The following is a 12522-nucleotide window of genomic DNA, read 5'->3' as shown; positions in this document are numbered from 1 at the left end:
GTGTTTTACGTTGTGTTTTATGTTGTGCTATATGTTGTGTTTTATATTTGTGTTTTATATTGTGCGAAATGTTGTGTTTTATGTTCGTGTTTAACGTTGTGCTATATAAAGGGAGTGGATTTGATGTATTCGATTTCATTCAAGTTCCGAATGCACAAAACCGAGACTGCTTCTGAACGCGCAATAACATTTTCACCACAGTATTGCAAGCATGGGTACGTAGTCTGGCATGCAATACTCAAAGCCCCCAGAAATGTGTGTCTTTACGTGTATAATTATAAAGCCTTGTCAATAAAAATGCTTTAAAAAGACTCACCAGTAACCTTCAGATCAATTCCCATTTTTGCAATAATTCTTGTACCATCTACTTCCAGGTAAAAATAATAAGTTCTCTCGTCCGATATTCTGATGTCTTCAATGAGTAGGGAACAGTTGCGTGCTGTCAGGTCGCCAGGTAGAGACACCCGGCCTTGATAGTCCATTATTGCTGTGGATTTGGCACTGACGCGGTAGACAAAGTCTGTAAAAGATCTCGCATTGTTGAGGAGCCAGAAGCCTTCCACGTGTGACGATTTAGTGATCGTTTGAATGCAAAATGAGCACGGGAGCATGGCCTGCGCACCCTTCGTCACGTGCACCACCTTGGCCCCATACGTCACTGAGGAGTAAACGCCGCCTCCACCTGTTGTGAATAAAGAGTCACGTTGGCATTCGAGCGTTCGTTTTGGGCAGTTCTTTCAGTTTAACACGTAGGCTTTCGCGACCAATTTATATTGGTCGCTTTCGCGACCAATATAAATAAATAAACGCGATCTAACCCAAAAACCTTTATTATGAGTTCTTTCAGTTAATACGTATTCTGTGTAATACTTAAGACTTTTTTGTATTAATTTCCAAGATACATTTTTATTGCAAAGATTCTACGCTGATCGCATCCACACAGCTTTCTCGAATGGGGAAAATGTAGAGTCAAAACAATTAGGCAATTTTTATACATTTCTATTGAACTTGCCCTGTTGTCCGTTTATATATTTGACTCTTGAAACCTTCGGATTTACGAAGCCTAACGAGCTGAAATTTTGTACACACAGACTCGTCGTCTCGCGAGACAATTCAAGTTTTCATTTAAAGAACAGGTCCAGGTTCCACTGATCCTGGGTCTCTGTGTTTTTTAACTTAATTTTTTATTGCACAATTTTTTTCTGCCGCATTTCGCATAGCACACAAACGGCGTAATCTGGTTCTACTAAATTATGACGAAGGCCTCTTGTCACAGTTTCCCCTTAATGTTTTTTTTCTCTCTTCTCCTGGTTAAATGTATGAGCCTGGTTAATTCACCTGCCTGTAAACAAGTCGTACCTAATGGCAACACACAATGGTGCAGGTCATAGGATTTAACGATGTGTTTTGCATGAATGGCAGTTACTTGTCACTTACACAACACTTGTAGATGTTTATATGAACTACCACTTCCTTTGGTGTTCGTTGCTATGCAATAGTACCAGCCGGAATCTTCCACCTGTACTTGTGGTATTGTTATTCTTTCTCCGAATGTGGCCAGTGACTCTCTGAGACCATTACGCATTTCTCTGAACCACGTGACGTTGTGAGCCGGGGGCCAGCTGTCATTTTCACACGTCACAGTCACATTCATGCCCTCTGTCACTTTGTCGGGGTCAAACTTTACTTTGATGCCTCTGGGTTCATATGGATCTGAAAATACATATTAATAACATTGGGAGAGAATTATGGATTACGGCGACGGAAATAATTGGATGATATTGAACACAAATGTTTACTTAATAAATGCGCAATATCATTGTGTTACTTCACACATTAAATACCAAATATCTTTGCAGTTAATCCATTTTAATTGCGAACAAAAGTGTACAGTTCAACTTCACTTGTTCCTTTCTGAGTATCTTTTATGTCAAGTACATGTAAGTATTCAAGGAAAGTCTTCCGCTTAGATATATTTGTATTTTTGTCCAAACCCTGTGGAACGCGAGGAGCGTCGAGCAATGGCAATGCATTGCACATGTCAAGTATCCCTGGGAATAGAATGTCAGAGTGCACAGGTAATGGTTCCATTTATCGCATTGGTGAATAGTTACCGTGTAAACAAGTTGTCAACGAGGGGTGTGATGGTGAATATATTCACCGATGAATCACGACCTTGAGCTCATGACTCATGCATTCACCTGCACGCGTGAACCGTGATGTTTGTATATCTGTATATGATGTATTTAATGTGATGTTTGTATATCTGTATATGATGTCTTTAACGTGATGTTTGTATATCTCTATAGAATGTATTTAATGTGATGTTTGTGTATCTGTATATGATGTCTTTAATGTGATGTTTGTATATCTGTATATGCTGTATTTAATGTACTGTTTGTATAACTATATATGCTGTCTTTAATGTGATGTTTGTATATCTGTATATGATGTCTTTAATATGATGTTTGTATATCTATATATGATGTCTTTAATGTGATGTATGTATATCTGTATATGATGTCTTTAATGTGATGTTTGTATATCTGTATATGCTGTCTTTAATGTGATGTATGTATATCTACATATGATGTCTTTAATGTGATGTTTGTATATCTATATATGCTGTATTTAATAGGACGTTTGTATATCTATATATGCTGTATTTAATATGATGTTTGTATATCTCTATATATGCCGTATTTAATGGGTTTATATAATCCCAGCCAGCCATTAAAATCACGACATTCACTCCGAGTGTTTACAAAATAAACTGATTGATTATTGAATCAAACGGTACCCTTGAACCGTGACAAGTTATTGCACAGCAGGTTGGGCAAATCTGCGGACACTGCCAACTCGTGGTGGCACTGAAACTAAAAAGGCTAAATCAGATTGCATAAACACTTCAAATGCTGTATTAGAATGTGTCCTAAATTGCGATGTTAATATTTAAAATCGCAAAATTAATCAGCAAGCAAATAAGTTAAAAAAAAACTTTGTTGAAGATATGCAATGACTATATTTTCAGGACGACATAAGAACATGAATAAAAATAAGTGTGGCATACATTTTACTTCCAGCGTAATTCCTTCCGCTCCAGTGAAGCCATTCGTCACCTTAAACCGAAAGAAATAAGTTGAAGCATCAGAACGTTGTACGTCGATAATCTTAAGGGAACAGTTTTTTTCCTTCAGGTCTCCAGCCAGAGACATCCGGTCCTTATACCAAGCCACTGGAGATGTTAGGCTGTACACGTTAGTTCCTGAATGCGCGTAGTCTTTCTTCCAAACAGCCAGCGTCACTTTAGATCCATCACTCTCGGGGAACGTGAAGGAACAGGGAAGAATCACGGTGCTTCCAGGGAAGGTCACGACCTTCGGTCCATAATTCACTTCCCACGCCACTTCAGCTGTCACTAGAAGCAGAGCCAACAGAAGCAGCAATCACCACGGTCATGTAAAACCTGTCAACTAGCAGGCAAATGTGGGTCATGACACGAGTGAAATATCAATAGAATTTGATGTGACCAACAACTGATGATAACATATAAAATGTGTATTCTTTACACATGACCCGTCAAAATCATTCGTCATTATCCCATTACGTGAGCATCACACGGTTGGTGAATCGGCTGCTTAATTATCATATTGCAAAAGATAAGTCATCTATCTATTCATAAAAAATATATATATACATTTACAGCCAAGCGGGTTGATGTCATGGTGTCATAGTTATCACACTGAAATGATCATCCACAGGTTGCCGAATAGATTTCATCTTCCGGCGTGGCAGTTTGAACAAAGGGCAAGTTTCTATGATCCCCGTGCCATGCGCACCCAGCAGAATAAATGGGTGCCCCGCAGTCAATCGGCAAGGTCGCGTGTGGTGGGGCAAAGCGTTGGGTGCTCACGCCTCTTCCCAGTCACGTGGCCAGTGCGGACAGCGTAGGCCAAATCGCCACTCGAAAATAAGCTCTCTGGAGCTCACGCGCGGGGAAGTTTCTGCTAGCAGTGGTTTGAGCTTAAGTGATTGCAGGCCCTGCACATTTACGGCTGAATATATATGTGTTAATAGATTTATATAGTCCATCAAGGTCCTGAAGGTCTTCTGATCTCCAACTGCTCGGCACTGCCAGGTGTAGGTTGTGCTCTTTGGGTGACCGGGCTGTTGTTAGCATGGCACCCAAGCTGTGGAACGCCTCGAAATTAGGCAATCGGAGTCGGTAAATATGTTCACGTCTCCTTTAATAACCCAATGTGGCCTTCCCTCTTTAGTTTAGTCGGTTGCCCCCTGGTTCTGTTTTTGTTTCCTCCTTTTCATGCATTGCGCATTGGTATCCTAGAATACATTTAAATTTCATTATTATTATTATTAATGGCAAGAGCAGGTCTTTGGTTTCATGATAAAGTTCCAGGAGCAGCACAAATAAGACGTGCGCCCCATGATGAGGGCATTTCATTGCCAATGTGCTATGGAGGGGTGAGTATGGCGGGCATTCTGGCCATGTTGGTATGAGACGGTGTAACATTTGTGTGCATGGCATAACGTACCTTCTGGGTGGTGTCTCAAGGCAAACCAACAAATGACACCGATCCACATTCTGCCAAACACTGCCAAGCCTTGCACGTGGAAATGCATTCTCATAGCATTGAAATAAAAAAACAAACCTGGGAACAATGGCACGACACAGCAGCACAAGAAGCATTGTTTTACTTATTTTTACCCTCATTGATTGTCATCAATGATCAGCTAAGAAAACATGTAAAAAAAATTCGAACAAAAACATTCAAATAACTCATTGTACAACATTCCATTTTTATAATAAGTCATGGAAGGCTGTAATAGATGAAGTGATTACGTGATTGATTCAACACGGTTACCAAAACCGGGGAATTATATTCACGATTTAGTACAAACATTTGCCACAGTACTTCCACAGAATTATAAAGTACTCTATTTGTACACACACATTTCTGTGTGTACATCCACACCACTGCATGCATTTCGTGCCACGTGTTAACATCTGCGCTGGGAATACTGCACAAAGATGTCCACATGCGGTCCGCCTCAACCTCCGCCTCGTGCCTTGTCGGGTGCTCATTAGCGACACTCAAGATTTGACCGTGAGAACAATCTTTCATCTTTGCCTGTATACACAGGTAATTATACACTGATGGAAACATTCATCAAAAGTTTTTAATGACCACTGCAATCCCTATCTCCATCGCTTGGGTCTAAGCCAGTGGTGTAAATTACATTATTGATAGAAACCAGCCTCCCACGAGGACAACCACATTGATAGAAACCAGCCTCCCATTCGGAAAACCACTATCGATAGGAACCAGCCTTACATTAGGACAACCACTATTGAAAGGAACCAGCCTTACATTAGGACAACCACTATTGATAGGACCAGCCTTACATTAGGACAACCACTATTGATAGGAACCAGCCTGACATTAGGACAACCACTATTGACTTCATACCAAAAAATAATCTTCTCATTCTATTAACCGTAGAGAGACAATGAGTTAAGGCTCCCTGCAACAGGGATTATAGCTCCCAGCCTTCTGAGTGGGAGAAGAACGCTCGAATCACACAATCTGGGTTGTCGATGTCATATCTGTACTGATGCTCGTTTGAGCAGAGCTACACGGAGACATTGGACTTGGTAACATTAACGCAGCAGCCCAAGTGCACTGCCATTATGGAAGTTAGGTGCTCGCGAATAGCACCTGTTAAAGGCTATAGGGGGGATCTTTGTGATTCTGTAAGTTAGTTCCTATGATGGCTGCAAAATTTGTACGGAATGTAAAATTTCGCTAAAATATCTGAGGAAAAATAGGGGAACGTTTTTCACGGCGTTTTAACTTTTGGTAAAGCTATAAAGGGTTTAAACTATTTTAAACTGAGCTAATTTTTATTTTACCAGATAAGGTCCACTGAGCTATATAGCTATTTTTCAGAAGTGACCTGGCCACAAACGATAGCTCAACGAAGTGGCTTATCGTGTGGTAATGTACAGAATCCAACTACCCTAAATGCATGTTTCCTACTGTTGAGGGAAAAACCCAAGGACCGGAGAAAAATCTACACGACCTTGGGTAGAACATGCAAACTCCAAATATACAGCAGGCGTCAGGGTCGGGATCGAACCCGCGGCCTCCTGCATACCAGGCGAGGGTGATAACATCTCGCCCCAAACAACATGTGCAAGACAAAATATCAATATAAAGTATACAACAATGAAAATGATCCTTACCTCTGTAATGTCCAGCCTTATTTTGGATGTATTGAAAAGCAATGCTCTCGTATGAGAAGTTGATTAAATCAGTTTGCTTGTTTTATACTTCACGAGAAAAGGGAACCAGCCTTGTGATGTACAAATCTCAACTTCTTGTTTCTTTTTTAATAAACAGGAACTCGCACGGCATTTTAACCCGTCTGTCCCTCCCTCTCTCCATCCCTGCAGCTAACCACTCAATGTTTTCCATAATGGAGGTTTTTTGTTTGTTACGTCTCGTAAATATAATTGTCGTTAAACCTGCCACCACCCGACACAGCCAATTAGTAAGGTTTGTCACGTAAACAAAGCATGCCAATTTATATAGATTATCTAATTAGTCTTGGGCAGTAGTCACTTGGCTTGCACAGAACTTCAACATCAAAATTAATTGAGTGTCCTTGTGGCACGCGTGTTCTTCTCCTGCTCACAGTTGAACCAGCCTGTTGATGTGCAACACTCAATTTCTCTTTTTGAAATAAACAGGAATTCGCATGTTCTTGGAACACGTACGGCCCTCCCTCTGACCAGAGTACGGTTGCAATTTCCTGGCTAAATGTGTACATCTTTTAAAGTTGTGTGTACAAAAAATCGCAGTCTGTGTTTGGTAATCGTGCAGTAATTTCACAGACATTTACCTCATCTTTTTCAGTAAATTTACAAACATTATTAGACAAAATAACAAAGTAAAATCCATCAAAACACCAAAAATATTCAACATGAAATACCCCCAATGATATGTGTAATAAATAGAATAGCATATATATTTATTTCTACTGTTCCCAGTATAAACAAATTAAACATCATCCTGAGATTTTAAATGGGTTTTTATTTTTATTTCAACCACTTTGGTTGTCAATTCCAACATCGAATGCCTACTCAGGTGATGCGATAAGCTGCACAATGTGCAGCGAAACGCGTTTCATCACTTCTCCAGTCGCTAACAGTACTTGCCCCTGCAGTCCGTTAAAGGTTACACGGGGAATGTTTGTCTTTTGAGTGTGCGAGTGCTCGTGTGTCGGTCTTTTTTCATGTTAGACCTTAATTGTCACCAGGCGCAAGTGTTTTTGGTTTCATACTCTTTGGTTCTATTGGGTAAAGTCACATAGGTGAAAATAAAATAACAAAAAATAACAAAAAATCACGACGTTTCGGCCACAACACAAGCGGCCTTCATCAGGTGAAGGGACGAGATTGTCTGGAGGACAGCGCTGTCCTCCAGACAGTATGGATCCTAGCAGTCACGAAAGCTTTAAATCTTTTTGGTTTCAGTTTTCAATTTTTCATTTATTTGGTATAGCCCTGTGAGCCATTCGGCTCTTGAATCGGGTGCAACCGCAACAAACAAAAAACAAAAATATGAACAAGAAAAACATTCTTATCTCTTTCGGTAAAGTCACGTTGAAGGGAAACAATAAAATATATATAAAACAATACAAATTCTCACGACGTTTCGACCATAACACAAACGGTCGTCATCAGGTGTGAAAACCAACGGCAAGAAACATTTGAAAGAAGTGGCGGTTTGCATTTACGAATTTGTGCCACTTCTTTCAAACGTTTCTTGCCGTTGGTTTTCACACCTGATGATGACCGTTTGTGTTATGGTCGAAACGTCGTGAGAATTTTTATTGTTTTATATATATTTCATTATTTTATTGTTTCCCTTCGACGTGACTTTACCGAAAGAGCTAAGAATATGAATTACTGCAGTCACGAAAGCTTTAAATCAAAAGAAAAAAACATCTTCAAGTGACTATGCGCAAACAGAAAAATCCAGGAAAAAACTGCAAAGACTTACAGAAAAAAGCACCGTACACCAACGCTCTGTGCAACAATCCCAGTGGGATGCAAGTCAAACAACAACAACAACCACCACCACAAGACAAACTTAGATTGAAGCTAGGTAATGTGGAAGCACGCAGCTTTGGGTTTGTTTGTTTTTTAAACGCGTGAGAGCAATACACGAGCACCTGGTTGCATGCATGCTAATCCTGAGAATGCGCAATTCTTCTGGGTTCAAGTTTAATTCGGTTGTGGCAGGGACGCCACTAAACGGCTGTTGTCCACGTAATGTTTTAAAATCGGAAATTTATAAATATTTTTTTCGCCATAGATTTGGGTGTAACGTGTGAGTTACTGAAAATCTCTGGATTTGTAGTAACGCTCCAGATAAGTTAAGAGGGCACCTTACAAACGTAGAAAATGTTTACCTGATACTCGGCAGAATACGGTAATTAAACATTTTTACGCGTAACATTATTTCGGTGATATACTATACGGTATTCGCAAAATTAATCGTAAAACCGGTTTTAATGTGCGGATTTGGTCCCGTGAGTGTGTTTTTGGCGTCCAAATGACGGGGTTTTTCGTGCGATTTTACACCAAAATCGTGCCGTCTAGTGGCGAGAAATCGCACATCTACTGCTTCTCACGGCGTTTTATGCGAGCTGAGTACCGTCTCCACAGCAATTCCACGTACAACCATGGTTTATCGCTTAAATTGGTTGATAATCCGGTTTGAATCTTTTTATTCTTTCAAACATATCGTTTTGAAGGCCAAACGTCATGGAACAGCGCACCCCTCCCACTCTTTCCCCTTCTTCCTCAAGGTGTCACCACCTCCTCCTCCTCGCTTCTAGGTGTCTCCACCACATTGCTCACCTGTGCGCAGAGACCCATTGCATTGTGAGTACATCCACTTGAGCGCTGACCTGTAACTCGGAGAGCGAGACTGGCGATCGACGTTCGAGTGTGACGACTCAAAGGAGCGGCGCTGCAATCGAGCGATTAGAGCGATTACAATCGTACACCCGACAAAATCACCCATCAGAGATTTTCCCTCCCATGTATGGTAATTGTGGATCGTGAATCGAGACTAATTGCCATCCATTTCGCTCGGTCGATCCGGCACCACCCACCTCAAAGTCGATCAGGCAGCCGTCTTGAAAATGTATGATTTTATCTTAAGTTAAATTCCACAGTTCACAGATACAAAACAACGGTATTGATCCACAATACAGGTTTATTTTGGTGGGTTAGATCGCGTGCATATAAATGTGTCGTTAAACCCACCACCACCCGACGAAGCCAATTAGTAATGTTTGTCACGTAAACAGAACATGTTTGTCACCACTGTGCAGACATTTCTCGTTCTGTTTACGTGACAACCCTTACTAGTTGGGTGTGTCGGGTGGTGGCGGGTTCTAACGACACAACATTTATGTATTTACGCGATCTAACCCCACAAAAAACTTATTATGCACAACTCTTATTATTGTTGTTATTATTGTATTCTAGATTTAAAGCTTTCGTGACTGCAAGGATCCATACTCTTTGGTTCTATTCGGTAAAGTCACGTAAAAAACAACAAAAAATAAAAAAAAAATCACGACGTTTCGGCCACAACACAAGTGGCCTTCATCAGGTCTAGAGGACAGTCTGTCTAGAGGACAGTCTGGTCCCTTCACCTGATGAAGGCCACTTGTGTTGTGGCCGAAACGTCGTGAATTTGTTTTAATTTTGTGTTGTTTTTTTTACGTGACTTTACCGAATAGAACCAAAGAGTATGTTATTATTGTACCCTGATCTCGACTTGAAGACAGCCGAGCAGCGCGAGTTCCGGAAATGATTGAACGACAAATGTAAAGCAAAGGTCCTGGAGACGAGCGAGGTGGCCCGATCGAGCCATGCCGTGCCGTGTCCCACGAGGTTGTCAACTGAGGGGAGGGGAGGGGTGAGGAAAGGGGGGGGAGGGCGATGTGAATCAACGTAAGTGCTTTGTAGTCTTTGGGTCTTTCGGTAAAGTCACGTCGATATACTCTTTGGTTCTATTGGGTAAAGTCACGTAGGTGAAAATAAAATAACAAAAAATCACGACGTTTCGGCCACAACACAAGCGGCCTTCATCAGGTGAAGGGACGAGACTGTCTGGAGGACAGCGCTGGAGTCGATATAGCTACAGCTTGCTCTGCTGGTCTAGACTACTCGAGTAGTAGTATACTTTATCCACTGCTGGCCTAGACTACCTCTAGTACACCATGCCTATTACATGCGCTATCCACTGCTGGTCTAGGCTCTATCTCTATAGCTTTTGCTCTATCATGGCCTAGACTCCATCTCGATAGGATGCTCTATCCACTGCTGGCCTAGGGGCCGTCCATCAATGACGTCACGCGATTTTGGACGATTTTTTACCTCCCCCCCCCCCCCCGTAGTCACACGGCGTCACAAAAAGTCAGACCCCCCCTCAAATATGACGTCACAAAGCTCTGCCCCCCGCTCTCGTCACACATCGTCACAAATGTCTGACCACCCCCCCCCCCCCCCAGGTGCGTGACGTCATTTATGGACGGCCCCCTAGACTCTTGTGCCCCGTCCATTCCGTTCTCTCTAGGATGCTCTATCCACTGCTGACCTAGACTCTTGTGCCCCGCCCACTCCGTTCTGACACTTGGGCTACGCCCACTTTTACACCTCTATAAACAGTTGCATTTAGAGGCCTTACCTCCCTTTCCTCTCCGCCTGATGACGAACGCTTGTGTTGTGATCGAAACGTCGTAGTTTTTTTTAAATATATACTTTGGTTCTTTCGGTAAAGTCACGTAGGTGGAAAACATAATAAAAATTTAAATAAATTAAAACACGACGTTTCGATTGCAACACAATCATCATCAGGTGTGACAACCACAGCAAGAAATTTAGATTAATTTTATTTTTAAATTATTTTTTCCACCTACGTGACTTTACTGAAAGCAACAAAGAATATGGATCCTTGCAGTCACGAAAACTTCAAATCTAGAATGAGTCGTAGGTTTTTTGTTTATTTTTTTTATTAATTTGAACCTATCTACGTGACTTTACAATGTAAAGACCCAAAGAATATGAATTCCTGCATTCACGAAAGCTTTTAAGTCAAGATGTGGGTGCTTTCATTATATTTTTTCCTGTCAGTCGTAATTAAGGTTGGCACAATATCAAACGATTATCGATGTACCATTTTCCCATATGACTTAATTGTAAATGTTGTTGATCTGCTTTTCTTACTCTATTACAAATTAAGATTGCAGTTCCGTTCTTAAAAAGGGTCGATCGCAGTGCACTCAACCAAAATACGCCTACAAAAACACAACTCTTATCATGCAATCACGCATTCATGTCTTTGGGCACAATTCCTTGCATTTAATTTCATTATTTACCAACTGCATGTGAGCATTAAAGTTTGAACCATTTTTTTACGGATCGTGTCGGTTTACAAATAAAATAATGTATCCCCCCCCCAAACATTGTAAATTATTTTCATGTTATGCAATAACCAAACACAACCCGATTTACGACTATGAGCCAAGAATGTCTGTCCCGCGCGTGACGTCACTCCACGTCGGCCAGCCCCCCCCCCCCATTAATAATCATGAGCAGGTGACGTCCTCCAAATAGATCCCCCCCCCCTCGTTAATAATCATGAGCGGGTGACGTCACTTCACTTGTAGCACCCCCCCACCCTCATTAATAATCATGAGCGGGTGACGTCACTCCACTTGTAGCACCCCCCCCACCCTCATTAATAATCATGAGCAGGTAACATCACTCCACTTGTAGCACCCCCCCACCATCATTAATAATCATGAGCGGGTGACGTCACTCCACTCGTAGCACCCCCCCCCACCCTCGTTAATAATCATGAGCAGGTGACGTCACTCCAGATCGAACAGCCTCTTCATTAATAATAATTTAGAGGTGACGTCTCAAAATGGCTGACGTCACTCCACATGGGGGGGGGGCGAGGCGCCTCCTCCCCACTGCTCAGCGTCAACTCACAACCCTCACTACAAAGGCAAAACCCTCACGACACGCCATCTCCGTAACGCTGTTGAGACATAGCAGTAAAAAGGACGTCATGATGAACAGGGGATTATGGGGCCGTCCATAAATGACGTCACGCGATTTTGGCCGATTTTTGACCACCTCCCCCTCGTTACACGGCGTCACAAAAAGTCAGACCCCCCCCCCCTCAAATATGACGTCACAAAGCTCTGCCCCCCCCCAACCATATTTCCATTTTTAAAATAAAACATGCTTCAAATCACTTTAAACTATTGTCATTGCAGCGCGTATTTAATGTGGCGCTGCACTCTGATGTTGTAGGAGAAAACACGTATGAAAAAGCAACCGTTGGAAAGCTTAAATTTAGCATAAAATTAACTTGAAAATATTCAATGTCTAACTAAAATTGCAGA

General features: G+C 41.6%; 1 protein-coding gene across 3 annotated transcripts in view; it reads right to left on the bottom strand.

Annotated features, from left to right (window-relative positions):
- Positions 1-6426, bottom strand: part of LOC116947064 (cell adhesion molecule DSCAML1-like) — a 38385-nt gene extending 31959 nt beyond the window's left edge. The window contains exons 1-5 of one of the 3 annotated variants that reach the window (XM_032962460.2): positions 6266-6426; positions 4554-4670; positions 3071-3119; positions 1438-1713; positions 317-682 (exon numbers count right to left, since the gene is read on the bottom strand). In XM_032962460.2, the coding sequence (XP_032818351.1) occupies positions 317-682; positions 1438-1654 (583 nt within the window). In that variant the 5' untranslated portion in view covers positions 1655-1713; positions 3071-3119; positions 4554-4670; positions 6266-6426. Of the gene's footprint in view, positions 1-316; positions 683-1437; positions 1714-3070; positions 3419-4553; positions 4671-6265 lie in introns of all 3 variants that reach the window. The other 2 variants (XM_076070490.1, XM_032962458.2) reach the window with 2 other exon arrangements.
- Between the last annotated feature and the right edge of the window lie 6096 nt (positions 6427-12522).

This window comes from Petromyzon marinus, chromosome 29, assembly GCF_048934315.1.
Source record: "Petromyzon marinus isolate PM22_M1 ecotype Great Lakes invasive population chromosome 29, UKy_Petmar_22M1.pri1.0, whole genome shotgun sequence".
NCBI classification, from domain to species: domain Eukaryota; kingdom Metazoa; phylum Chordata; class Hyperoartia; order Petromyzontiformes; family Petromyzontidae; genus Petromyzon; species Petromyzon marinus.
This window is presented reverse-complemented; position numbering and strand designations above follow the sequence as displayed.